Source organism: Symphodus melops (genome assembly GCF_947650265.1).
Source record: "Symphodus melops genome assembly, chromosome: 11".
NCBI classification, from domain to species: domain Eukaryota; kingdom Metazoa; phylum Chordata; class Actinopteri; order Labriformes; family Labridae; genus Symphodus; species Symphodus melops.
In genome coordinates this window covers 16,278,089-16,305,608 of record NC_136701.1, presented here as the reverse complement: position 1 = coordinate 16,305,608, position 27,520 = coordinate 16,278,089, and the positions used below count along the sequence as shown (strand labels likewise).

The window sequence follows — 27,520 nt, the reverse complement described above, 5'->3', positions numbered from 1 at the left end:
AATTTTTCAAAATGCATGTACTATGTATCAGGTGGTCTCTGGCTTGAATACTCGACTAAATGAACTTGTTCCAATCTGCTATCCCCGGCACACCTACTTCACCAGAAACACGCACATTATTACAGGAAAAAAGCGTAGATTAAAATGCACTGCTAGGAGTGTAGTTTGCCGGGGACTGCAAATCTGGAACGAGTTAGATGTAAATCTGAAAACCTCAAGCTCTTTTTTTACCTTTAAATGCAACCTCAAGAAACACTTAGTAAGCTTGTATATAGATAGATAGATAGATAGATAGATAGATAGATAGATACTTTATTGATCCCGAGGGAAATTCAGGTGTCGTCCTGATATGCGTTTACTTTATTATGTTAATGCTATCTGTCAACTTGTATGTGTAATGTCACTTCCTACCTCTCAATATAAACGAAAACCTTTAAAAGTAACTGTATTTCTTACATGGGATCCACTACTATTTGTTGTATGAATGAGATGTATGTAATGTATTATGTGTAGGCCACAGACCCTCTTTTTTGTTCTTTTGTCTTTGTTTGTCATGGCCCCCTAGCATAAGCTTTAGGTAGCTTCTTTGGGGACCAGTTCACATACATGGATACTTTCTTACTCGCCTCAAATGTCCAAATGTCAAAGAAGATGTATGTGTATGTGAATAAATCAAAATCAAATCAAATCAAATTTGCAATGAATACTTGGAGTCATGAGAAGTGTCTTTGCAGTGGTGCTAAGACATACTTACAGTTCATTAGGAAACAATGGGATACATATTAGACATTGTCTGTCCTCATCATGCACATTTAAAGTGATTGATGGGAGTATTGAAATAATTAATACACTAATAGTTATAGAAACTAAACAAACAGGAGTAGTTATAAAATCAACAAACGATAGCAACTCTCTGAGTTTGCACAACTAAACCTAAATCCTAGAAGACCATGTCAATAAGAACATACAAATGCACCTTTGCTATTGAGTTAAAAAAAAACAAAAAAAAAACATTTGAATATCCAATGAAGAATAAAGCTTTATTGTTTTGCTTTTTAACTCCCTGTTTTGCAGAGCTTGACTCGTTCTGTTATATTCATATTTATTTGACCAATGTTTCTTCATTTATGACGATGGTTAATATGATGTCAAATAAACGGAGGAAAATGTAAAGTAGTTGATGTGAAGAGTGTCCGTTAATTGGTTTCATAAAGACAGCAAAAAACGTTAATGAAATAAAGCTTTTTATTTATTTGATAATTGGCTGTTTGTATACAGGTCATAGACACAATGTATCATAAACAGTAATATAAAATGATACAAAAAGGTTCCTTTATAAACAATGAAAACTTTAGTTATTGACAAGTCTGTTATAAAAGACTAAGTGTATTGTTTTTACTTCCTCTGCTGTAGTTGTACACACTTACAGTAACAGTGTTGTATGGTACAGTGAAACGTTATAAGGCACTTGTTATATTACCTTCTACCGTGTACAGACATTTAAAGCACCAGTTTGCACATTTGATTTAAAGATACAAATATACTGAAGCGTTTTAAGAATATAGCCAGTACCTTAATATTCTGAATGAAACAACAGAAGGCTCCAGTCAAGTCACTTGATTGAACAAGAGGCAGTATGGATATAGAGTGTAACAGGACTTAAATCTGGTCACTCAGCCTTAGGTGTTCTAAATACCTTTGATTAAAGTTACAGAAAACAGTCTTTGTCTTGGTCATAAAGTCGGTACCTCAGAATCAAACAGGTCCACAAAGCAAAGAGAAATTTAATCTTAAATGTTCTAAATGTATGCTTAATGGAAAAATATAGGAAAAATGTACATAATACAAAGTAGTGGGTTTGCAGAAAGAAAATTCAGGATCCCTGATATTGAATATGAATCAGAAAGTTTTCTGAGGCATTTCTTATGCACTAATCATTAACAATGAAGCATTGCATATTTGTTTACTGTTTATCTGTTTCTCAAGGAGGAGAGCCACTTCTAGCACACCAGACTCTGCTTTGGGCCTGAATAATGCTAATGACTTGAGATGCCTGAGTGTTTCGTTCACACATTGCATAATGCCTTTTTGGCCGAATGAGTATGCACAACTAGTAAAATAGGCAGTTTTGTAAACAGCCCAAGAGATGAGATCCAGATCATTATGAAAAAGATCGTGTATCTACAAAGAGCACAAATACAAAAAATGTGGTAAATGTAAGGCACTTTTGCATCTTGCATCTCAGTATGGGGTTTGAATGGTTATTGAGTTAAGATTTATGCCTTTTGGCAATGTAGATCAGATGGCTTGGTAACTTTGAAGAATATATTATTAAATTCCATGCACTTAGTTATTTTCAATTGTTTTTCTTCTTTAGTTTATTTGTGTCAGTGTTTAGTTGTTTTAGAGTCAATTCGGCCTTCAAAGGATTGGCCATGCACTGTAATTGATTTCTTTCTTTGTCTTTTTTTTTGGGGGGGGGGGGAATCACACCCTAAAAACATTCCTTGGCATAACAACCGGCCTGTGTTCATGGAGCAATTTCCCTTGTTTGTAATAGTTTGAGCTCGGTTTGAGCAGTGGTGCCACTGTCTTCCAGCATAGGCAGTCCTTTATATTGCACAGGGAAGTTGTCAGCAGGCTGGCAGAGCACCCATAATCTCTGAAAATAAAAAGAAACAAGAGTGAAATGAAATTTCAAATGTAGCTGAGAACAAAACAAAATGCAGTCTTAAATAGTCTGCAAGTGCTAGGAGCAATGTTTTCACCACTATGTTTATGAAGTTGTTTTATAAGACATAAGAAGATGTAAAGTCGGAAAAACTGCTGAAAGTTGGGGCACCTGGAACCTCATCTGTAAAAATATACAAATATTTGTCAGAGCAGATTTTACATCAGATTCATATTAAAATATTTGTAGATAATTCTGTTGTTGTTAGTCTTCTTTGGAAGAATACAACCAGTCACAGCTCGCTCACTGATCAGTTAGTGATGTGAGCAGTCTTAATGAATACACTGTATGGGCAATCGTGTAAATTCTTTGGCACCATCGTTGATTCATTGATCGGTGATGCTGTGTAAAAAAGCTCACCAGTGTATGCACTGTTTATGGAAACTGTCAAACCGCCACATTGACCGTACCATAAGTACAACGTTTATTGTGCTTTCTTTAAATCAATATTGTCTTTTTCTTTGGTGTCATGGTTTTATTCATACATCTTAAAGAGAGAGGAATTCCTAAAACCAGATTATTAAATGGTCCAGTCGCCTGATGGTGAGTCACAGACTTGCCCAGCGTCACTGTATGCTAGACAGTAATAGACTATCTTAAACAATGACTTTCTTCCTTTGCACAGTGATTCTCAGTGATTCTCTGGACCGAGAAGAGGTATTTATTTGCGGTTTTGATTGATCTGGCTGATATCTCTTTCATCTTACATTCCCTGATTGGTGGGAATTCAAATTGTTTTCATTCTGTGCACAGTTTCTTGTTAAATCTGTTCTGTAATTTGTGGGTTATGGTGAATATAGCTGTACATCATGACACAGGACACACGCAAAAAGACTGTTGGTGCAAATAAAGTACAGTATATATCCAGGATACATACAAAGCTCTGTGCGATGTAGGATGTTATCAATTTAATTTGTTGCATCAAGGCAAGTATTTCAAGAATCAAGAGAAAAATGAGAGGATTGTGCTCACCTGTCGCAGAGTGCCTTTCCCCTGCTTGAGTTGATGTAACACAAAAAGTGGGATGAGGGACAGGGAGACACTTGCAATGAACCAGCCCAAGATGTTTGCCCAGAGGGGATAAACATAGGCCTTACTGAACTTCAACGGAGAATAGTTGACAATGGAGAAGATGAACGTGCCCTTTGATTGGAATAGACAATGTAAAAAAAATTATTAAAAAAAAAAGGTATTACGTGATTGTGACACTCAACAGACAAAAAGTATAAACACAATGGGCTTCAAAATTACAGATAGAAAACATCACAAATAAAAGCGTCAGAGCTATACGAGTAGATGTAGAACACATGTATTGCAAATCTGAAGGCAGAATTTTAGGTTGAAGGTATGGTGTTAAGAGTTCAGCAAGGAGTGAGCATACGGTAATCCAATAAATGCATCATCTATATTCCTTCTGGGATTTTTCAGCATTTTAGTTAATTTGGGACTCTCTCTGGGATGGGAAGAAACCAAGATTAAGCATTCTTCAATAGTACACTACAAGATGTTTAGGGGGGCTGGGTTTACCAAATGTATAGTTGGAATATTATTTGAAATGACAAAATTGGCTAAACATTGGTATAATGGTCGAAATGAAAATACTAATCAACTTGCGTGGTTACAAATAGAAAATGAACTTACTGTCCCCTCAGGGTCTATAGAGGTACTGTCACAATAATATTCCCCCAAAATTAACGCTAACCCAATTTTGGAGAGACATGGATAAGTGCCCATTAATTGCTACTTATTTCTCAACACGAGCAAAGATACTCATCAATTTAAAAGAATCCCTCAATACGGATAGGGAAGACAGTTATCTGATGTTAGTCTTGGCTTGATAAGAATATTAGAAAAGTTAGTGATCTGTATAGAGCAGGCACATTTGAATCCTTTCAACTTAAAGAGGAGTTTGGCTTCGCGGACAAATAGTTTTGGAGGTACTTACAGATAAGAAGCTGTATGATGAACTTTGGGTTAAATTAAGTAGAGAGGACAACAAGCTGTTTTTTAATTTTAATATTCCTAGCAGTGCATAATCAGCATCAATGTTTTATAAAGTGATGGCACCTGTACCCTGTATGGTGACTGTGAAAACTTAAAGAAAGTATCAGAAAGGGATTTGTACACCAATATAGAAAAGGACAGGTGGGGAATTTTGGTGGACGAGGTCTGGTGGTCAATTAGAGACATAGCTAGCAAATGTATACATTTATACAATTACAAAATAATAAATAAATATTACTATACACAAAGCAACAAACTTATGGACAATGACTATTAGTGGAAGTGTAAAAAGGATAGGGGCACCTTTTTGCATTTAATTTGGGTATGTAGCATTGTTTCTACATTTTTGAAAAAGGTAATTAAAACAGTGGGTGAATGGCTGAATGCACCACTGCCAGAGTCTTGTCTGTTGGGTTTGTTAGGAGACCTGAGTCTTTTACAACCTGGTTTATCGAAACAAACATTTGGACAGGCATTGGCAGTCATTTCATTGCTGCTTCCAGGATTGTCCTCTGTCACTGGAAGAGCCAGGCAAAACCAGAGATTGCTGAATGGCTGAAGCTGATGACTGATACTGCATCTTTCGAAGCATTTATTGAACTGCTGACAATAAGGGAAGATTTTATGATGTCTAAGTTTCTTCAGTTTTTGAAGAAGGAAATTTGGTTGAGGTAAATATTCCCGCAGTCCATTATGTTATTCAGAGGTTTTCTTTGTAAATATGTTAACCCAGACTGAGGATACTTTTTGCCCATCTTTTGCCTTATAGTTGATGTATATTTTTTCACTATTAATGTAAACAGCTTCAAGTTTGCGTCCAGATTATTTTTGTGGTTTTCATTTTTGTTTTTTTGTCTTGTTTTTTTGTAAGGGTGTTTCGGTTTTTTATTTTTGTACAGCTGTTGTTGATTACTTAATGTTTTTTGCAATGACAGAAAATAAATAAATACTTTAATGACAAAAAATGCACACTCAATTTGTTCAGTGATGGCTGTAATTGATTAGGAAATGTTTTTCCCATCAAGAAGTCCCTCCCATGAATGTTCAAACACCATGCCAAGTATTATTTCCAATGGGAACAATCTTTGACCTGGAGCGCAACACAAGAAATAATCAAAGCCATCCAATGAAAACTTACCAAGCAGAACAAGGGAGTGATGTAGCTCCAACAGTACTTCATAAATACAGAAGGACGATAGCCAATCATGTGTGTTATGTTGTCATAGAAACGGTCCGCACCTTTAGGAAATGGAAGAAATGTAAAGGCATGTTTGGTATTTCTGAAGCATTTCTTAGCAGACCAAACATCAAGCAGTGGTTGGTTGCAAATACTTAGAACCTCACTTCTCATAATCTGACAACCACCTTTTTTGTTTTTTTATATAGATGAAAAAGTCTTCACATGGTTGGCTGTATTGTCTATGACTCACCATACACCCAGGCAATGCTAACAGACTGGCTGAAGGAGAGCAAGAGCAGGGTGGTGCCGCTGCAGACATGATGGTCCAGCAGCTGAAGCAGGTACAAACCTCCCTTAAAACAAGGACACCAATTATTTTAATCAGATAAAGATCCCACAGTATAATCATTATATACATATTGGATAAAATGAAGTTTCTAAAGCACATTTGACTCTACATTATTGTTATTTCTTTTTTAAATGTCCAGTTCTACATGCACTGTACTCACTTCCGTCACCAGACTGAATCCCAGAAGACAGCAGGTACTGCAGATAGCGAGCAGAACGAGCTCACGTCTGTAGCCCTTGCGCAGATGTGTCGGGAACAGATCAACCAGCGATGTCATCAGGCACTCCAGACCAACAAACTGGGAGGAACCAAAGGGAGAGAAAGAGAGTCAGAACAGTTTTAATTGATTTAATTTTAATTGAGAGCTTTAGGTGGTACCTGACTGTCCAATCCAAGTAGAATGATCATGAGGAAGAAACAGACTGACCACACTTGAGGCAAGGGCATCATGGTTACAGCTCGTGGGAAGGCAATGAATGCCAATCCTGGACCTATATACACACACACCGAATTTAAATACTATAATGTAGACGTGAAATTACATAAAAGCAAACTATGTAGTCAATTAATTGAACATTTTGATGCACATTTTAAGCATGGCGATAACGAATCAGTTCTTGCCTGATTGAGCTACTTCAGAAATATCCACTCCTTGTTCGTAGGTCATAAAACCCAAAACAGAGAAAACAGCGAAGCCTGCCACAACGCTAGTGGCACTGTTCAGTAAACACAAGTAGAAGCAATCCCTGAAAGAAACGAAACAGTTCAAGCACTTTAAGATCTTTGCACACATATTGCAGAGATATGAACTTTCTTTTTTTACCAGCTCGAGATCATTTAATAAATAAACTTTTTCTGAGACGTTTCATTTTCCCTTCAGAAAATTCTTGACTTGATAGCATGACATTTCTTGAAAAAGGTCAGCAGTCTGCCAAAGAAACTGACTTACTTGTAACAATCATTGTTGTACGTGTTATAGCTCCCAAGAGAGGTTAGAAACCCAAGTCCGATCGCATAAGAGAAGAAAATCTGAGTGCCAGCATCCATCCACACCTGGAAAGGTCGAACAAATATGTGCACAGCTCTATATTCAGCTCAATAGACTGTTTTTTCGGGGGGTGGGGAGGGGGGGGTTTACCTGGGGATCTGAAAGGCGAGAGAAATCAGGGTAGAGGTAATAAATGATGCCATCCACTGCCCCGGGTAAGGTAACGCCACGTATGAGCAGAATAAACAGCATAACGTAGGGAAAGGTGGCTGTGAAGTAGGCTGCCTGAGAGGACATAGGTCACAAACAACTGATGTTATTATTAAAATGTCAGACTACTTGCATCAAACAAACTGACACAAAACAGAACTTTTTCAGTATTAAGTCAAGCCTGCCGGACCCTTAAACATTCATGTTCGAACAAGAATTTATGACTCTGAATCTAGAATTGAAACACTTCAGCCAAGATGTAGAAACAGCAACTAGTTTCATATAACTCATAGTCATAGCAATTTTAGAGTTACAGCAATACAACTTTTGACAATGAAGTAAGTAAGTAAAAATGAATTTATCCATTCTGGGACACTGTCATCAATACTTTTAGAATTGTATGGAGCAAATGAGAGCTAAAAACTGCCACACTGCTCTGTGCTACAAGCAGAATTGTATCTGTGTAGCTTTTCAAAGAAAAAATAAGGATTCAATTACTTGAACTATTCTTGTAAAACAAACCTGTAACTGATGCCCTTTTGAGCTCTTGGTGTATTGTTTGCAAAAAAGAAACGTGTACGCAGGCTTCAGAGTGTTCCAGCCGAGTTTCAGCCTACCTTTCCTGTTGACTTGATGCCCTTCCAAACACAGAAGTAGCAGATGACCCAGCTCAGGATGAGACACAGGACCAGTTCCCACCTCAAACTGCCCACCTCCTCGATACCTCCAGAGATTTTCAAAACCCTCCGCCTGGACACAGGAGGGGAGAATGAAGGACAGTTTCAGTTAGCCAACAATAAACTATGATATGGTATGATTGGTATAAAGATGATCTTCCGCCACCATTTATGAAACAGATTCTTCCATCAGCTTTCTGCCTACCTGTAACTAATTAACACATTTGTTAACAAATGTCTTTTGCTGTGTTACTGCTCATGGTAACTTGTGTGCTCTTGGCTTATAATTACCGACTGAACAACTGTAAGTCTGAGCTTTCTCAATGAGTGACTTTACAATATTACTATGGATAATAAACTCCTGACCTCTTTTTTTTTAAAGAACACTGTGTCATCTTTAAGTCTTTTGGCTTTAGCCGTTTGCTGTTCAAACACACGCATTTCTTTTACGGTTTTTCATGAACAGTTGATTACTGAAAAAAACCCCGACTCCTTCGAAAAACAACAAGCTATTTTAAAACACAGTTAACTGAAAGAGGGTTAAACGATTTAGTTAAAAAAACAGGGAAAGGAAGAAGGGGAAGGAATAAAGACTATTTTTTAATATCAGGCAATGAGGACAGACCGTTCTTGTTCCACATCTGCTTTTACACTCTTTTTAATTAAGACGTCATCTAGCGTGCTGTTAAATACAATGTTTAACCATCCATAAAAGCTTGCCCGACCTGTTGTGTCATGTTGTGTTGAAATTATAATCACTGTCAAAAAGACTGTTAGTTCTATGGTGGTGATTGCATGTTAAGTATTGTTTAAATAATAGGCATTTTTACTTAATGTGCTCATTGCAGTAATGTATTGTTGGATAAATCAGATAAGAAGGTTTGATCACCCAGTACAAAGGAATAGTTTGATATCCTAAGTATGAAGTCTTTTCCTTACGTTAACATTATACCAGTTATTATGTCATATTTTATTTTAGGTGTCTTCGATTACCTTTACTCTCTGACTTATCAGTAAACGAAGGTGTCTTTGTGAAGAAAACTTTGAAAAAATGACTCCCCACATTCCAACATACATTTAGTGAGCCTGGGCTGTTAATCTCTTTAATGATCATCTCTTTAAAAGGAATTGTTTACACACACTAGATGACAGGTTCTTGATGAGAGACAGGTAGAAAGTGTCTTCCCCTACAGAAAGTATGCGGGAGTATGATGCACCAATCACCAAACGGAGGAAGGATACCGCACATCTGATAATGCATCATTTTCAGACTTTGCGAACTGATCCAGCATCTGTCTGTCATCAGGGACACGTAGTGTTGAACCCAGAGACTCTGTACCTTGCATTCTTGATTCATCAGGTTCATAAACTCTGCAGTCATTCCTCTCATCCCATCAAAAGGATGCGTAGAGAGATTCGAGGTAATTATTTAAAGGAGTCAGATTTCTATTTACAAACTTTAGGAAAAGGAAAAATAGGCGACTTATCTATCGGTATCCATGAAAAAGTTTCGGCCGAATGCTAGCAGGCTTAATGAATTAGCCGCTGAGATGCAACCAGAAAATAGAGAAACTAAGAAGACGTTAGCGCCTGAAAACCTTTGATGTACCAGAAAAAGCTACTTTAAAGGACTAAAGACTGGATTTTTTTTTTTTTTTTACAAAGACTTCATGATGACTCACATCCTAAAAACATAGTTTGTGACAAAACTACCCTGAAGGATATCCTGAATGAGGGATTCACTAAGGGACTAACTAAAGGAATGTTTCTACAGTTGTGAAGCTAAACAAACAAAAATAACAGTGAATTTGAGTGATTACTGGTCTGGGATACCTCAAAATTCAAAGCGCTTACATTATCAAATCTTTGCTTTTATAACTTTGATCTCAGAAAGATAGACATTGATCTAAGAATTAGATGCAGAGCCTGTTCAGACAGCAGACCTGGCTGCAACTTCAAGTAACCCTGAGGTGTAAATAAGAGAGACATTTAAATAGCAGTTTAAATAGTTTGTTATCCTTGAATTTTCCTTGAATTGTTTTTTTTTCTTTCATTTAAACTTAAAGTAAACACATTTTCCCATTCTAAAAGACCTTTTGAATAGAAAACATTTAATTCTAACAATGGATGCAAAGCACCACATCCTCCTCTCTACAAATGCCTCTAGTCCATTCAAAGGGGGATTAGAAAAGGGGGGGGGAAGCAATGAGTGCTGCACTGGGTCAAAAAAAAGTAAAGGAATCAGGTGCTCTTTAAGAACAGGGGACAAAAATCTAACAACTAATACAAAAAAAGGAACTGTCCTGGTAACAACGTTTAAGATGAGAAAAGGCAGTCCAAACTGAAAGTCTGGAGCAAACAATAACTTCTCCAGTCATTTAAAACTCTTTGCTTACGAAAAGGTTGAATCACAGGCCATGTCACAATAATGGATTAAAACAATGTGTCAGGATGAGTGAGGGAAAGTTGTAGGCAGGCTGTGTGGGGAGATAAAGGGATACTTCACCCATTTGCATGAAGCTTTGTATCATTAGAAACATGGTAGTAGTGTTGAATGGTTGTGAGTCCAGACCTCATTTTGCCCTGAGACGAGAAAAATATGTTTTCTTTGCCTGGAAGTTTTCTTCATGTGTTTCATTATGACGTTTTTTGCATCACATGAAGGAAACTTTCAAGCAAAGAAAAACACATTATCACACACAATATCCCTTTAAGATAAGAGATCTTTATTGTTGCTTTACAAGTACATCAAAATACTGTTGGAGCAAGCCTATATGCTAAATATCAGTAAATGTAAAATGGGTACAAATACTAAAAGCGTTCTAGATTTTAATGGAGTGTTGAAAAAAGTATTTAGAGCAGTGAGAACAGGTCAGGAATTTAAACAGTGAGCTGACTTACTCCCAAAACTCCACAACAGGAAGAGTAGTGTTCAGTCTGGATGTATTACTTAGGGTCACGTTGAGCTGTTTCAAGTCTAAGCAAGAGTCTAAAGAAAAAAAATAAGTTATTTCAACATTTTTAACTAGATCTTTAACATTGATGTATACACACACATTAACATACATATTATCTAAGTGCTAAACAATAATTGCAATTTTCTTCTCAGAAATATTCTGTGAAAAGAGTTATTAGGCCATCATGCTTCGATACAGTATCTGCTTAAAAGAAACTCCTCATGCTTAATTTGGGAATTTTTAAGCAGAGCCTGCTTAATTTTAAAGGTTTCAAGGACAGCCTACCTGTGTTCCAATCGTTTCCACATGTGGCCCAGGGTAATTCTGCACTGAAGGATGAGAACAAGTAAAAAAATGCCCAAGCAAGGATAGTAATATAGGAGGTGGCACTGAATGCAATGATTAAGTGACTGGCATAGCCCATTCCTGTGAAGGAAAAGAAAGGAGGTTTACAGATAATATTTTGATGTTGCACAAAAAATGAGTTCATATCATAAACGTCTTGCCTGATATTGTCATAGCCTAATAAGGGTGACAGGCGACATATATTGTATCGGCATAAATGTGTTGTCTGTGTCCGTGTAGGCTACAACAATGCCCCTATTTTTACCCTGGAAAAGTGGACAAATAGTTCTCCAGCAAGTTATCGCCCCTTGGCTGGTGTGTTGTCCCAAGGCTGTCTCGAGGAAGAATAAGGGGACACCACATGTACATATGAAGAGGACGTAAGGGATGAAGAAGACACCTGGGGGGGAAAAAGTACATGCATTAAACTGAATGCAAGTGAGTAAAGGCGGTAAAAAAATATACACAGTATATATATCATATTATCATCACAGGCAGCCAATTAAAGCCCATTTGACAGATGAAGAGTAACTGTTGCAGTTGCGCTCACCTCCGCCGTTTCTGTAGCACAAGTAAGGAAACCTCCACACATTCCCGGGTCCGATGATCGCTCCCATCACAGTCAGGATAAACTCAGCTTTATTACCCCAGTGTCCGCGTTTCTGCCCGCCATTCTGTTCATTAAGTCCCATCGCGTCCACTCTCAAATCACTGCACCGTTAACCTCCTAGAACAACTGGTAAAGACAACTTTAAAATGACATCAGATGTCGTACGGTAGCCAGAAGTCCACTGCAGGCAGCACATGAACACGGAATTTAAGAGCTTCTACCACAGAGCTGTCTTACTCATGAAACACACACAAAACACCCCCCCCCCTCCCCCCCATAACTCTATGTACCATAGAAGCTCCAATCCCCATCAACACCAGCCTCCTCCTCCCCATCATGACTCTCTGTACCATAGAAGCTCCAACCCCCACATCAACCCCCCCCCCCCCCCCCCCCCCCCCCCCCACACACACACACACACACACACAACCTCTCCCTCACATGCTGACCTACTCTATCTTTTCCCCCCATTCTCAGAGTAAATCACCAAAATGACTCTTGAAATGCCCACAGAGGCGCTGCTTGTCAGCAGGCTAGACAGGCAACTGCTTGGGGACCCAGGCCAGTAGGGGGCCCATCAATGACTGACAAACTTCGAACCAAATGTGCATATTTTGCAGTTAGGGTAGGAAACCTCCCTATTGGGGCCCCATCTGACAGCAAATACTCTCAGGGCCCTTGGAAGGGTTGCATGCATCATTGCTGTGAAAATAATGATGGAGGGGCCCCTAATAAATGCTGCTTAGGCCCTACAGACTCTAGAGGAGCCCCTGAATACCCATTGTCATTTTTTAACCTATTGTATATTAAATGTCAGTGTTCGACATTCAGACTGAGAAATTTACCCTTTGGGTGTTTGGTTGTTATGTTTCAAAAATGCAGAAAATTGCATTATTTTCCCAAGAAAGACTCCTTTGATCCCACTAAGCCAGACCACAGAATGTTGTCATGAATGACATTGCTGGCTGGTTTTAAGGCAAAGGTACACAGGATTCTAGAATAGGCTGTCACAGTGATTTTTTTTAAGATGCATGCAAAGGCATGTGTGTATAGGGTGGGATGAGGTGCAATGGGAGACCTCCTTTGAGTGAAAATGAAAAGAAAACGTTTGGAGACAGGACCAGAAGCAGTCCATACTGACTGTTCTGCTTTCACATATCCTTAAATAAATCAAGAATGCATGGTGCTGATGAGCTTGAGTGCCCTCGGCTAATTGTGCCAATCTATTTAGTTTAATGTTGTTAGCTAAATCTAAGACTGATTGACTCAAGCAGTGTATTTCAACTCTGGGACTGACCATTAGATGGCACTACTCTCAATAAAATACGTCGATGTAGATCTACTGTGAGGGTCATCAACAACATTCATAACTTTTTTTCTAGACAGATACTGCGGGTTTGGACATTAACATGCTTTCACAAAGCTGTGGAGCTTTCTTTGAAGAAGTTGGTGCAAAGTGAAAATCAAATGTATGCCATTAACCTAATTCAAGTATTTGGGCCCTGTGATGATATTTTTATGTCAATCATTTAATCGATCTGGGCTTTGCACGTTTGGGATTTCTGGCAAAATATTGTATGGTTTCTCATTTTTAAAAGTAATTTTTATTTAATTTCTCAATAAACAAATGACGAGCCATGACCATGCTTTTTTTGACTGGTACGTTTGTTGTGTTGAAGATTGTTTTGAAGATTAAACAAATATAATCCAAGCAATATTATACAAAGGCATGTAACATTAGAACAGCATGCGAAACAAATGTTAAATGAGAACAGTTTCCTCACCCTTAAATGTAAAGAGGCTAAGGCCCACGCATCGTTTCAGTCATAAAAGAGGGAATTTTGTTTTCAGCTTCCCCACTATCAGGTGCACATCAACTGAAGCAGGCACAGTTTAGTTTAAGAGCAGTGGCCTGTAGCTTGCAACTGATGAATATTTGCCCATAACTACAGGGGCATTTCTGTAAAACAGATCAAGTGTAAGTTATTTTGTGTTGTTTTGATAGCTATATGGATGTAAAGATACCCTCAAGTGTACAACATGTGTTTTCCTTCTCACATTTTCTGAATTTCATTAAATTCTAAGGGCTGGATGGGAAGTTTTGGGTGTCCGGATATGGCCCTTAGGCCGTCAGTTGATGATCTCTGCACTACTGCATTGAACACTCTAGCGCATGGAACATGAGGCACATTTAACCTTTAAAAGTCCATTTACCAAAATAACATTTGAAACAAGAGGACATTGTATTCTGCAATGCATGAGCAAGTACAACTCAATTCTGCAAAGAAGACTTTCTGATAGGTCAAGAATCCACTGTAACACATTTTCAATGTGACATGGCTTTACCTTAATAATAGGAAAAGTTTGTTCAAACATTTTTGCAGTTTTTTTTACGAGAGTGAAAGCAACAACAAAAGCATTAAATAAACCGAGTGGAGTCAAACAAGGTAATAGTGGCTCTGTGTTATATCGTGAAACCATGGAAAACATTATCTGCTCTCATTTGAAGACTGGATCGTTTATTTGATCAAATATCAATTATTTGGTCTTGTGGTCAAGATGTGTGCCCATGTACCAACATTTTAATACTTGTCACTGAGGCAGAGTCAGTTGACCTTACTGCATGTCCTGAACCACTCTCTTTTCTCCCAATATGATTTTTCTTTCTTCAGCTGTCCTCTTCGATTAAGGCAAAAACAGTCCAAAAACCTGTGCTGTTTTGTTCCCTCTTCCCTTTCTATTTGTCTCCTGCACAGGTGTAGCCACTGATTGTCCACCGAGGCTCACCTGGATTCAGTGCTTAAAAGGCTTGTGCTGGCTTCAGCAGGCAGAAGACTTTTGGGGTTGGGACTGCTGTGGTTGTCTGTCAGGGATTGTCTGTTGTGTTTTGTCAGGTTGGTCTAAGTGGATCATTGTTATCATTTAGTTTGTGTAATTGTAATAAATCCCTTTGTTTGACTTGGTGTTAATGTGTTTTAAGGGGTTTATTTGTGGGTTCTTGTTAGCCCCATGGGGCCGCCTGATGGTGGGGTGTAACAGTCATGTTTGTGATTTCATTCTGAAAAAACAAACAAACAAAACAACATTGGGATAGGTAATGAGTGTAAATAATGGTAACCTACAGATAAACTGGGCTTGAAAGGATTTATAGACATTATATTTTGGCAATATATTTTTGTTGATTATAATTTCTATTTTTTATCTGCCAAATATTAAATCCTATAAAAACGTCAAATAATACTAATTGTTGCAATTACTTGAATATGTTAAAAGTACATTTCAAAGACGCTTTTTGACTAGCTTTATTACAAAAGACTAACTTTGTGCAGTGCAATATGTGAAATCAAACAGATCACTGTGGCGGACTCCTATTTTTTATGTGAAACGTCACGAACAGAATGTTTTCCGCTCGATATTTGACAGAAACGTTGTGTGGTTTGTTTCCGGACTCTATGGACAGTTAAATGGACATTTCCTGTGTATGTGCATGTGGACTGATGCGGCACTGGAGCCGGTGGCTGAGCTCGAAACCAGTGAGCTCATTGTGGCTGCACGGAGGAGGAGGAGGAGGAGGAAGAGGGCGGGGCTCCCAGCATCATCACCACCGGCCATCACTGCTTCATTGTACGGCTTGCTGCTGATGCTGAGATCATAGCGGAGGGGGGAGAAATTCTGCAAATCGAGGAGCTTGTCATGGGCACGATTTCTCAAAGATTTGGACTCCACACTCGATGAAGTACGATTCCAAGGTAAGGGAAAGCAAAGTGTCTTTAAACACCGTCTTTGGTTTTCTCATCGTCTGAACTGGTAGTTACTGGGACTAGCGGGCCTGCTGGTCTGAGTCAGGTTGATCATCACAGCAGCGGTGCGAGATGCGAGCAAGACTCATTTTATCGTGCTTCTGCTTTGAACTGCTGTAGGTGCCAAGGTAATCTTGCAGCGATAGTACAACTATCAGGTTTCATTTGCTTAGATTAAGAAAAGATCCTCCTTATTTTGAGCGCTCGGCGACGATAGCTTGCATGTACGGAAGTGGCAGAGCTCGGCCTACACAAGCAAGCTGCTTGAAGAGGATGAGGATGGAGCTCGTGTCCGCTATGGGGGATTTTTTTTTTCTCACCATGCATGGCCATCTTACACACAGCCGACTCTCGTGTCGGCTGTGTGTGTGTGTTGTCTGTTTCTGCAGCTTTTACTTGCCTTATATGTTGTGCTGTGAAGCTCCCAGCTGTTGATGCTTGTGCTTCAGGTAAAAGCAGATGTGCATTTTATTTTTTTATGCATGCTTTGCAGCGTGCGCCCCCCCCCCCTGCTTGATAGGTCATCACACAGAAGTGAGTGTTGTTTTGAAAGGATTCTGCAGCGATGTGGCAGGATGAGGATGCTACAGTCTACCCGACAGTTTACAGACAGGGCCCCGATCCAGACTGAGGCATCAGGTCTGGAGCCTGTGCCTGCCTCAGGGTGTTACACTGGCCTGATTTACACACCGCTGTCGTGCTCGGGAGGGCATTTGTCACACTTTTGTTTGAGGGTCAGCACAGATGTAGGCTATAGTGACTGGTTACAAGTTAATAGTTTATAGATTATTGGTCAAAAGAAGGGCCATTCAATAGCACACATTGATGGAGCAAATTAATAGAGAAAAATATATAAAGAGTCTGCATGAAGTGAGATATTCTCAATAATGCATGATTTAATCATGATGTTTATTATGTCTATTTTGGATTGTCTAATTTTAATATCGTCAGAATTTTATAAGGTTTTAGAATATTGTTTCCGTCTTTAAGAGAGAACATCACTGTTGGTTGAGTAGCAGAGGCAGTGTTTATAAACCTCTTGATCATCTTACCTGCCAGTAAGTTCAGCTCCATATGCTCACTGCACATTGTCATTGAGGTTTGACTTAAATGCCTTGGCTTTAGCATTGGCCCATATTCTAGCCTACCTCTCAAAAATCTGATAATGTCTTTTAATTGTTTAACGTTTGTTGAAAAAAAAGAAAACTGATTGCGGACATTTTGCTATAGCTTTGACTAATATGTAGTCAAAAGGTTTCTTTTGGTCAACTGATTATTTATCTGAACCTAATTGATTTTTTTTCCTGGGCCTTAAAATATTGGCATCACATAGGTGCAAGAGAATAGAACCAGCACCGTCTGCCACTTCAGGATGTCGAGCTCACAAAATTTGATGGATGGTGACCTTTGACCCCTAGTCCCCCTCTTCCCCCCACCGCTCACCTTCGTGACTTCATGAAAACTTTCTGTTAAAATGGGATGAATTCAAACCGGGAGTACCTTCTCTTCTGGGGTTTTAATTTTCGCTCCTTTACTCAGATGTTTTGGAGTGGGTTTTTTGAATAAAATTTGAATAGCACACGTTTAAAAAGGACCAATAAGTGTGTGTCCCCCCCCCCAAAAAAAAAAAAAAAAAGTAAATGAATGACCATGTCTGAGAAATCATTCGATTACAAAATGTCCCTTATTACAGAGAAGTGTGAATGAATGAGTAGATTGGTTGTGTTGGGGGTATACGACACATGCAAACACACACTGGCTGATAGCAAAGCAGAGTTGATTAATCATATTTCCTACAATGTACAAGTGACATCTTTTCAGACTGATTAATTCACACATGTAAAGATTTCTCGAGCTTTCGTTTCACACCTCCGCCTGGGTTATTTACAACCTGAAGGACTGCCCCAAAACTCACCTCGGATCCAATGCCATTTTTAGATTGCACTAACTGATCTAGCAAATCTACAAAAGCTGGCAAAATATGCTCACCTTTCATTGTCGACGGTGATTGAGACATGGCTGTTGCACCTTTTCACAGGTGAGCTCAAGTTGAAACACGTCGTCACGACTCGCCTCTGAGGTTGCCAGGTCAGCCGGTTCTTCGCAGCGTCGCTATCACATCTTGATAAAATCTCGCAAAATCGGGGACATTTGCCGGATGAAGAAGAGGGGGGGGGTCTGATCTCAAGTTGCTTAAAACGCTCGCGTGAGGATCTTTGGGTGGCAGTGTTCTCTCTCTGTGTCTCACTCAAATTCCCTCCCTGCAGTGGAGCAGGAAGACTCTGTGGAGGAGTTGGACGTATGGGTGCGTTTATGTGAGGCGGAGGAGGTAAGGGGTTCAATCTCATTTTGATCCGTTTGTTCTGCCTCGTGTTGTACAGTTGGGGGGGAAAAAGGGGTTTGGTTTTAAGCTTTGGAGATCATGTGCCTGGAAATAGCTTCCAGCTTCACAGATATGTTTGGTTTCCGTTACTGGAAGATTTTCATCCACATTATGGACGACATCTAGCTGAAAGAGGGAGGACGGAATGAGATTTAAATAGTCTATAGCTATCTGTATTTCGTTTGATATTTGGACTGCGTCAGAAGGGTAAAAAGATCCTCAATCGAATTTTTCATCCGTGTTTTAAAAATTCAAAATTACAATCTCTCACAAAAGCTAGAAAGGAGGACTAGAAATTCTGAGCACTCCTGATGACAGTTTCGGCCTCTTCTCTGCCTTTGAGGTGGAGATGCTTGCGTGGCTTGAACTGCTTCAGAAGGTTGCCAGATTATTTGATTTCTCCTTTGCACAGCCTTTATCATGAGACACACAGAGACAACAAATAAATAAAAAAATGCTGTGTGTGTGAAATGTTATCCCCCCCCCCGACACACAGTAGGAGATGACCAGGATCCAAGACCCCTCCCTCCTTGAGATAAAGTCAAAGGAGTAATAAATAGACGTGAGAAGGAAAATGTTACTTGATACCCGTGGGTGGGTGTGTGTGTGTGTGTGTGGGGAAAATAAGAAGAAAAAAACCTACCTCAACAAATGTCCGTGCAGTAATATTAATAAATAATAATGATACATTTTATTTCTTTTCAAAACACTCACCTGACAAAGCAGAAATTAAAAACAGTGTCCTTGTAGTCGCAGTTGATCTGGGTCTACGACAGCCCCAATGTCGAGTAGACCCAAAAGAACCCCGATCAGAGGTACTATACTCAGTGTTTGACGGGAGTTGAGCCCAAAAAAAGTATGTGAAATCTAGGACAATTAGCCGACTAACCTGTGGGAATAGAATCGTGAATGCTGAGTTCTCTGTTATTCGGACTTAGCATTCAAAGTGCTGACCATCGGGTTGTTTCAAAAAACATCAGGTTTGACACCTAAAAGTTTGAAATAAGATAAATCAAGTTACCTGAGACAACTTGGACGCTGATGGATTTGCTGGGGATCCTGGAGGGTTTGAAGTTTGACCAGGTTTAAGAGGAGGACTATAGGGTTCCATAGGAGTGCTGTTTGGACAAGTGGCTTCTGCATCAAGAACCGCTAAACTTTAACCATCCTCCTCTCCAAATGATTCCACACGGTGTTGGTGGTTATCGGAGTGATGCCTTTCTGCAGCGTCCATAAGATCTGTGAGTAGTGTACAGAAGAAAAAAACACCCATAAATAATGAAACAAAAAAACAAAAACGGAAGTGGAAACAAACTTTAAGTAGAAGACAACAGACTGTAGGCCTACCTATGTCCGACTGCATGAGCGGCAGATAATGAAAGTCCTCAGGGTTAACCGGGTTAACTGGAAATATAAAGACAAATAAAAATCAATTCAAATATACAAAGATAAGCCTATATTAAATTAGGAGAATGGGTCTAATTACTTACCAGCATATAACACAAAACTCAGAGGCGCTGGTTGGATCTTGGTGTAAACTCTAACTTTGATAAATACACACAGGCGTTGATTTCCATTATGATTTTTTAAATAAAAAGACATTCTCTGTTATAAGGGACATTTTGTAGTTGGTTGATTTCTCAGACATGGTGAGTCTTTCTCTCATGTCTTCTAGAAGCTTAAATACCCCACAGCACGCATACTGCACCCTCATTGGTCCTTTTTAAATAGTCATTCATTTTGAGAAAAACACATTCCAGATTAGTTTGAGATACTCATTTTAAGTCGGTTTATTTCCACTATTTGGATTTGAAAAAACTCAAACTAAATTTTGGTTACGTTTAATGTTCTAGAACTTAATACACTGAATGTATGTATGTAAATATGTGAACAAGAGACGATTACGATGCTTTATTTCCAGCATCAGAAGGGTTCCGTTTGTCGGTTTAATTTGACCTCCCTGCAGCTGAAGGATCAGAAGCCCTTTTTTGGTCTGACATAAGAAACACGAGTGTGCAGCTTGACTTTGGGATGGTGCTTTGAACCAACTTACATCACAACCACATCCCACTCTGATTAAACTTAAGTTGCTGATTGACCTTAGAGTTCTGGCAACGCTAACAGATTTGTGCTTATAGATTATGTAACCTGGATTAGTAAAAACAGAAAATACAATACAATGCAATACATTTCACAGTATATTATATTGACCACAAGGGAAACAAAAATAAAGTATTTCACATGACATTAGTACATCCGGCTATCGAGGTCTTACATCTGGTAAAGCTTTGTGTTCCTGCTCTTTATTGTGAATAGGACATTGAAGAAAGAGCCCATTCTGTGTTGATATATTGATACTGATCAAACTTAATAATCACAATAAGTCACTCTTTTCCTTTGACCTTTCCTCAAAATGTGGCATTTGACCAAGCTCCATCCACACCATGCCCCCATAAATGTAGAAATCTACTTTGTGTCACATGTATTTACATTTTAGATAAACATACAAATATAATACTTTCCTTCCTCGCCATTGTATTTCTGAACATTGAGGTTTTCCAGTAGCTGTTTATTATTATTTGAACGTGGTGGGAAACAAGCAAAAAAAAAAAACAGTTTTTTTTTTTTCAGAGCTCTGATATCTTACCTGACAGGTGTTGTGAGCACATTTCTTAAAGGCGCGAGAAAACTCCATCCATGATCCAGAAAAGAGAAGTTATGTCTTTAATCCTAGACCCAAGGCTGAGTAAGGCTCGTATGCAGTGTTGTGACTGTGTGTAGTGGATGGCAGATGGTGAGATCCTGATATAGAAAATGTTGGCTCAAGGTTGAAAGATTTATTTTGGGAATAACTACATAACGCAACACCATCAGGTTGAGCAGAACCATGCCCACTTATTTCTACTCTTATATGATCCTGAATGAATATGTAATGCCGATTTCTATTGAGTAATAGAGCCCAAAATTGATGCAAAATGCAACTGGCTGGCTTTTACTCTCTTTGGTGCAGTTTATTGAATATGATAGCTTGATAAACTGGGCAAATTTGTCAAAAATTCTGTCACATTTTGCAATATGCAGCATTTCTAGTCAGTCCAAAATTGTAACATATTTTCATGTCTTTAATGATTAAATACTCAGGATAACATCCGACTAAAGGCTGCAGGCAGCAGCATGGTTGGCTTTGCTGTTTCTACTCTGCCAGACTCTGTCGGTATTGTGCAACACAATATCCAAATTTGATGTCTGAGGAATCAAAAGTGGGTCATGGTGCCAGACAGTGTGCTTTATGTGAAAGATTTTGCTGCAGTCAAACTTGAGCTTTGGGTTTGAGCTCACTGTATTGCTTTGAAGATTGTTGGTAATTGTTTAACAGTCAATAGTGTTTTTAGTGAATAAACTCATATTGAACCAAAGTACAGTCCCTGATCAGCAACAAATCGAAGATAGATGGAGCGAGCAACCTGCCAATCTCAGAACCATCAGGCAACCATTGTCTATTGTCTGACAGTGTTAAAATACCCCTGGGAACAAATGTCAATTTATCGGTTATTCCAGTACAGCCAGTAGCAGGCATGAAACGACTTCCAGCCGAGACTATCTCTTCTGTGCACTGCACTGTTTAGAGTCCAATTATCAGCTGCTGTGTTGGGGGCGCTGGTGGCGCAGCGGCAGTGCGCGCGTCCCCATGTATCGAGGCTCAGTCCTCACGCGGGCGGCCCGGGTTCGCGTCTGGCCCGGGTTCGCGTCCGGCCTGTGGCTCCCTTCCCCGCATGTCTCTCCCCACTCTCTCTCCCTGATTTCCGCTTCTATCCACTTTCCTATAAAATAAGGCCAAAAATAAATCTTTAAAAAAAAAAAAATAAGCTGCTGTGTTTCCAGATCAGGTGTGAAAAGAAGTTCACCCATCAAGATGTCTTCAAAAAAAGCTTAGTCATTTCTCGGTTCATTTCATCTCCCGTAGTGCCCGTTCATCACTTACTGGTAATTTAAATACCGGTTACGCAAAGCTTTCCTTTAATGATATGAGACAGTAAAGGAACCAGTTAATGGATCCTTAGCAGTTCATTGATGCAGTTGTGTAAACAGTTTAAATGCAAGCTCTGTAAGGTTTGTCCTCGAGAGGAATGAGAAGAATCTTTGAAACGTTTGTTTGTTGAATGGAGGTCAGATGGATCATTTCTGACGCATTCAATGAAGTCTAGAAATCTAAACACTGATTTGGTTTGTTCCGCGACCCAGCTTCAAGCTGATTATTCACTGAAGTACAAATTGTAGATAAAAACAAAAACAGATTGTGAGCTGCACTTTAGTTCTGATATCAGTTTAGAGATAAAACTTTTTCTCATCAGCTTACTCAAAGAGTGGAGCTGGATGACTAATAAACCAATTACAGACATATACCTATACGTATGAATGGTCACAACTTAGAAAAGTACAAAAATACAAAAAGGGCCTTGGATGAATGTGTTAATTGGCAACTTTTTTTTGTACCACGTTACCTATAAATCAAGGAAACAATCAAATGAATGTGACTCAGTGTTGTGGTCAACTTAAGCAAAGTGTTTCTTATGGTGGTAAAAGATTAAGACAACGGTACCTGCTGCTCGACTGCTCGCTTTCAGACCAATTTGACATTGGTCTGCCGAGAGACATTGGGTAAGAAAGACCTCAACAGCAATGATCTACAAGTTTCTCAAACAGCTTGTTAATAAGTGATAACAAGGATTGAAGATACTGTTACAGACAACATTTATGAAACAAGAATATTGTGGTTTCTATTGCAGTGTGACTGTGCACTATCACCATTGTCCTAATCTTAGTGGGTCACCCAGTGCCCCTTCACGTCCTCCTTCATTTTCCTTGTTGGCCTTCAAGTGGGCCAAAATAGAGATTGTTGAGCCACCTACTTTGTGGAAAGTCTGTGCAGAGGAGTGCGGTTTTGATGTTCGGTGTAGTTCACAAGCTGTTGAAATATATTTTTAATATATTATCTTTGTGCTTCATGAAAACGTTTTTCAGTGTTAATGAATTTTTCAGTGCTAATATATGTGTTTGCAAGTGTTTATATACTGTATGTATATATATATGTGCACCAATCCTCTCTCAATGCAACCACTACACGACTGCTTCAAATATGTTTGTCTTATGTTTGCCCCACTGGACTCCACCAATGATATGTGCAAAAAGCTTGCCCCACTGTCTTCCTTTGTGAAACCTGGGAGTGACCTTTGATTCAACTCTCAAATTCAACAAACAAATATACTCAGTTGTTCAAGGCTACTTCTTCCAACTACGAACCCTGTCAAAAATACAAGTCATTTTTATTATTCCAAGACACAGAAAAACTCATCCATGTCTTTATTATGTCCCGCCTGGACTACTGCAACTCCCTCTATGTGGGAGTCCGCCAGTCCTCCCTCTCTCGCCTGCAGTTTGTCCAAAATACTGCTGCAAGATTTTTAGCAGGTAGAAGCAAACAAAAGCGCCTCCCTGCACTGGCTCCCTGTAGATCTCCGACTCCATTTCAAAATGCTATGACTTGTTTTAAAGTCCCGGCATGGTCTCGCCCCCTCCTTATTTAACAGATCTTTTAACCCCCTACACCCCATCCAATCCACTTAGGTCCTCTGAACAGTCCCTCCTTGTAGTCCATTGAGCCCAGCGAAAACTCAGAGGCTATCGCGCCGTCTCAGTGTTTTTTTAGTTCAGATGTGTTACATGAAGAATTACACAAGAATTCAATGTCAAATATTATTTTTTCAATGCCAACATTTAGCTGTCACTGTTCTGGCTTCATAGGGATCTGCTCAAACTGTCGGTTTGACTTTACTCCGTTGAGTCTGTTCACTCTCACTGTGTCTGCAGCTAACTTAACATTAACAACTTCATTTGACAGGGGAAAAAACATGTTTTGACATAAATACAAATGTAATATTTAAATATACTCTAAGATAAGAAAAAGATGGAAAAAAAGAGCTAAGACATCTTTAAACTCCGGAAGTTGAACGCAATTTCTTGTTGACTATCCGCCTCCACATATCTCTGCGACCCTGCATGTTTAGCTCTCCTCCGCCTTCCCCCCCCCCCCCCCCCCCCTCTTTAATCTCGGGTGGCAACTACAGTCGCGTTCAAGACACACAATCAACGTGGCCAAGGATTGTGTTTATTTTCATTTTCAATGATATTGTCTCTGAAGAGTCTTTTTTGGCTCACACTTTACATGATACATGTGACAGTCTAAATAGAGGCCAACTGTCTGCTTGCCCTGCTGCTTAGAAAGTAACGTAATAGCTCTTTGAAGATTCAGTTCTTTAAACCTTTTCTGGCATACAGTGGACATGTCTTGTGTAAGCAGTCTAAATCATGTAAATCAGTCCTCATGTTTGTCAGATGGTGCCATTTCTTCTTAGCGGAGCTACAAGTGAAGATGTGTAAGGTACTGTTTTACTTACGTGTTTCTGAACAATGTTTTTTTTTCTTTTATAAAGTCCTTCATTGATGTGACTTTAACAGTCACTTTAGTAGGGATGCCTGCAGTATATTTTTGTCTCGTTAATGCAATGTCAGCATTTCTCTATTCTGTGTTTGAAACGTGAGAGAAGGTGTTATAACCTTTTGAAACGATGGTTTTCTTTCTGTCCAATTTGTTTCGGTGTTTGCTGTGAATATATTTGGAGGAAATGAATATCTGCAAGGTTGATGAGGAACTTCCCTTTAATAACCTTGTTCCTATGTATTAAGGGTGAGCACAGGACAATATGATATTATGCAATACGTAGCCCATGATAAGGTTTTTTTTTTTTACAATACAGATATTCTGTCATGATTTATGTATTACAAGGTAGACAACACGAAACGCTACATCGTGACATCTTATTGACTGAAGAGTTCAAAACAGAGGATTGATCTATATGGTGTCACTTTCATCTTTCAACTTCATTTCACCACTCCCCGACATAATTTGGCTCTTGTTTTCTTTCGTTCTGCTTTAACAAATTCTTTGGCCAATTAATGTCTGTTCATGTTGCTCTCTCCACCACGAGGAGTCATGAAGTTGTGACACTGTTTGTTAAAATTGGCAGAGAAATCTTTGTATTTAAAAAAAAACCGAACAACTAAACTATCAATAGCCCCGTTCAGACAGCCATTCAAAGCCACAGTAGGTACGCCCCTGCGATATTTCGCTTCATTCTGAATTTTGCGGAGGTAGCGACGGAGGTGCTACAGAGGTGAGACGGTTCAGCGGGGGAGCACAGTGCAGTGTGTGTGTGTGAGTGCATGTCTGACTGTGTGTCTATGTGTCTACACTGCTATGACGAGACATGTTGTGAATTCACAGACTAGGGTAACAATATTACGCTGTTGCAGAATCGATCTGAACGCATAAAGATGTTAAAGGCTGAGCTTGGTTATGGAACTTTTGCCAAAAATGAAGTCTAAAGATGGCTAATATTTGGCATCAGGACTACTATTATAATATCACATAAGTCAGAATGATGATACATTGCCATATTCATATTTTTCCCAATTTTCTCTAAGCATTTAATCTTTTTTTTCTAAAATTGTATATTCTTTATAAACAGTTCCTCATGTGGTCTTTTTTGGGGGGACATTTTAGAGGATGATGAGGTCTATTTAAGACTGCTGCGTAGTTCTGATACGTTCAATGTTTTATCAATACCATGATCAGTATCTGTGAGATGAAGACGAGTGAGCATCAATTTGCAATGTGATTAATGTGAGCAAGCTTTGTTAAAAACTTTTTAGATAACAGTTACTTTCTATCCTTACTTTAGACCAAAGATAGCTTCTTTTTCCTCCTGTTATTAAGTATTTAAGCAATTGAAATGCAAATCTCACTGTGTGAAAAGAAGTGCTGAGAGCAAAGGCACAATGGAGTAAAGATAGCCTTTGTCCTAAACCCTCAAAGAAGTCAAACGATAAACGTCATCAGTAATACATTTATGAATACAAGTTAATGTCATCCAGGTAAGACAGTCGAGGTTTCATCCGGTGCATGACCTAGTATTACCCATGATGCTTGTCTGTGCTAGTGCTGTGTTCACTTGACTCGCCAGCAGATTATTTCTCAGTGCAGTCTGAAAATGGAAAATGACAGTAATCAGATTGGCTCAGGCTCTAAGCAAATTCATATGTAGTCTGACCCTGCAGAACAGTATCTAACTGCTGTGGCCAGTTTGTAGGTCAATACAGTATTAGTCGTCATGGTGAGTCGTGGTTGGCTTTGTCTAACAGGGATCATGTAGTAGGACCAACAGCTGAATCAGCAGTAATAAACAGGCTCTCATAGAAACATAAATGACGACTCAGGGTTTTCTTTCTAAATCTCCTCTGACTGATTGATTGACAATATTCTTTTTTCCAAGGATGGTGAATGGACGGCCCTCCCTTCTCTCTCTCTAGTTGGAAAGTACGCACTGACTAAATATTCAAGAGGGAGTCTTACGTGCCACTGTCTATAACAAAGGCTGTTTTTACCCTGAAAACATCATTTAGGGTTCAGTAAGGGTATACCCACTTGTTTAGGCACCACTACAGTACTGGCATCATCTGCTACTGACTTACTAGCAGACTCACTAGCAGAGTGAGTGATAATCACTTGAATGCGGGAATCTTCTGCTGTAAAGTGAAAGTGCTGTGTGAGCAATGATGGTACGTAATAGGCAGGAATGGACTCCATCCTCACTGGTGGATCAGACTGGGTAGTCCAGCTCTAGAACTCAGAATATAAGCCTTGGATAGAGTAAAGTCAAGAAAGTCAAGAAATATCAACTTACTTATTGTCGCTTATTGTTGTTGAGCTAAGGTTTCTTTACATATGAATCCTGTGAAATGTGCTTAAAAGCTCATAAGTGATGAAACATCACTTATCAGATCATTTTGGAAAAAAAGAAAATTCATTAATGACAATTTGCAAAAGTGAAGATAGTAAATATTTTAACTATTACAACTGAACAGAAATGTGGCTGTTTTCAGTCAGTCCTAGTACAAATTGCAAGCGCATCAATGTTTGCACTGTTACTTTGGGCTCTGGAGAGTTACAGTGTTCTGAAGGTGATTTTTATAACAACAGCACAAGAGTCGGTTTTGCAAAAGTACTTCTCATTTAAGGTTATAATTAATGCTATACTTTGCTTTAGTTTATGATAAGACACAAAGGGTTCCTCCAAAACATTGCTTAATCCACATAATCCACTTTATTCTGTTAGGTATGCTTATTTACGGTCTTTATTCTCTCTGATATCAGCTCTTATATCGTATC

The 27,520-nt window shown here is 39.0% G+C and overlaps 2 protein-coding genes across 8 annotated transcripts in view; one reads left to right on the top strand and one right to left on the bottom strand.

Moving 5' to 3' along the window:
* Positions 1-1,227: 1,227 nt before the first annotated feature.
* Positions 1,228-21,116, bottom strand: LOC306831388 (sodium- and chloride-dependent GABA transporter 2-like). 4 transcript variants are annotated; one of them, XM_079355475.1, is made up of 18 exons: positions 20,882-21,116; positions 19,582-19,638; positions 19,256-19,473; positions 17,841-19,123; positions 11,992-12,177; positions 11,707-11,841; positions 11,382-11,522; positions 11,041-11,128; positions 8,080-8,212; positions 7,403-7,537; positions 7,214-7,317; positions 6,886-7,010; positions 6,643-6,755; positions 6,425-6,562; positions 6,166-6,268; positions 5,874-5,974; positions 3,704-3,874; positions 1,228-2,662 (listed from the first exon to the last, which is right to left on the bottom strand). In XM_079355475.1, exons 5-18 carry the CDS (start codon positions 12,131-12,133, stop codon positions 2,531-2,533), a joined length of 1,761 nt encoding a protein of 586 aa, XP_079211601.1. In that variant the 5' UTR covers positions 12,134-12,177; positions 17,841-19,123; positions 19,256-19,473; positions 19,582-19,638; positions 20,882-21,116; the 3' UTR covers positions 1,228-2,530. The 4 variants fall into 4 exon arrangements, with proteins under 4 accessions (XP_079211601.1, XP_079211600.1, XP_079211599.1 ...); XM_079355474.1 differs by lacking the exon at positions 20,882-21,116 and having other exon boundaries at positions 19,256-20,014; XM_079355473.1 differs by lacking the exons at positions 17,841-19,123; positions 19,256-19,473; positions 19,582-19,638; positions 20,882-21,116 and adding an exon at positions 14,761-14,851.
* jakmip2 (janus kinase and microtubule interacting protein 2) overlaps positions 14,856-27,520 on the top strand; it is a 32,549-nt gene continuing 19,884 nt past the window's right edge. For all 4 annotated transcript variants that reach the window (XM_079355470.1, XM_079355469.1, XM_079355472.1 and 1 more), the window contains exons 1-2: positions 14,856-14,945; positions 15,475-15,800. The gene's annotated coding sequence lies outside the window, so the exon portion shown is untranslated. The remainder of the gene's footprint in view (positions 14,946-15,474; positions 15,801-27,520) is intronic.

What these genes read in the sequence shown, in the direction of transcription:
- LOC306831388 (XM_079355475.1), bottom strand. Translation starts at nt 12,133, where the DNA reads ATGGGACTTAATGAACAGAATGGCGGGCAGAAACGCGGACACTGGGGT. An exon ending in TATTTGTCCACTTTTCCAGG is followed by an intron (nt 11,523 to 11,706) that starts GTAAAAATAGGG and finishes TTTCCTTCACAG; the next exon opens with GAATGGGCTATGCCAGTCAC. An exon ending in GCATCAAGTCAACAGGAAAG is followed by an intron (nt 7,538 to 8,079) that starts GTAGGCTGAAAC and finishes ATGTCCTCTCAG; the next exon opens with GCAGCCTACTTCACAGCCAC.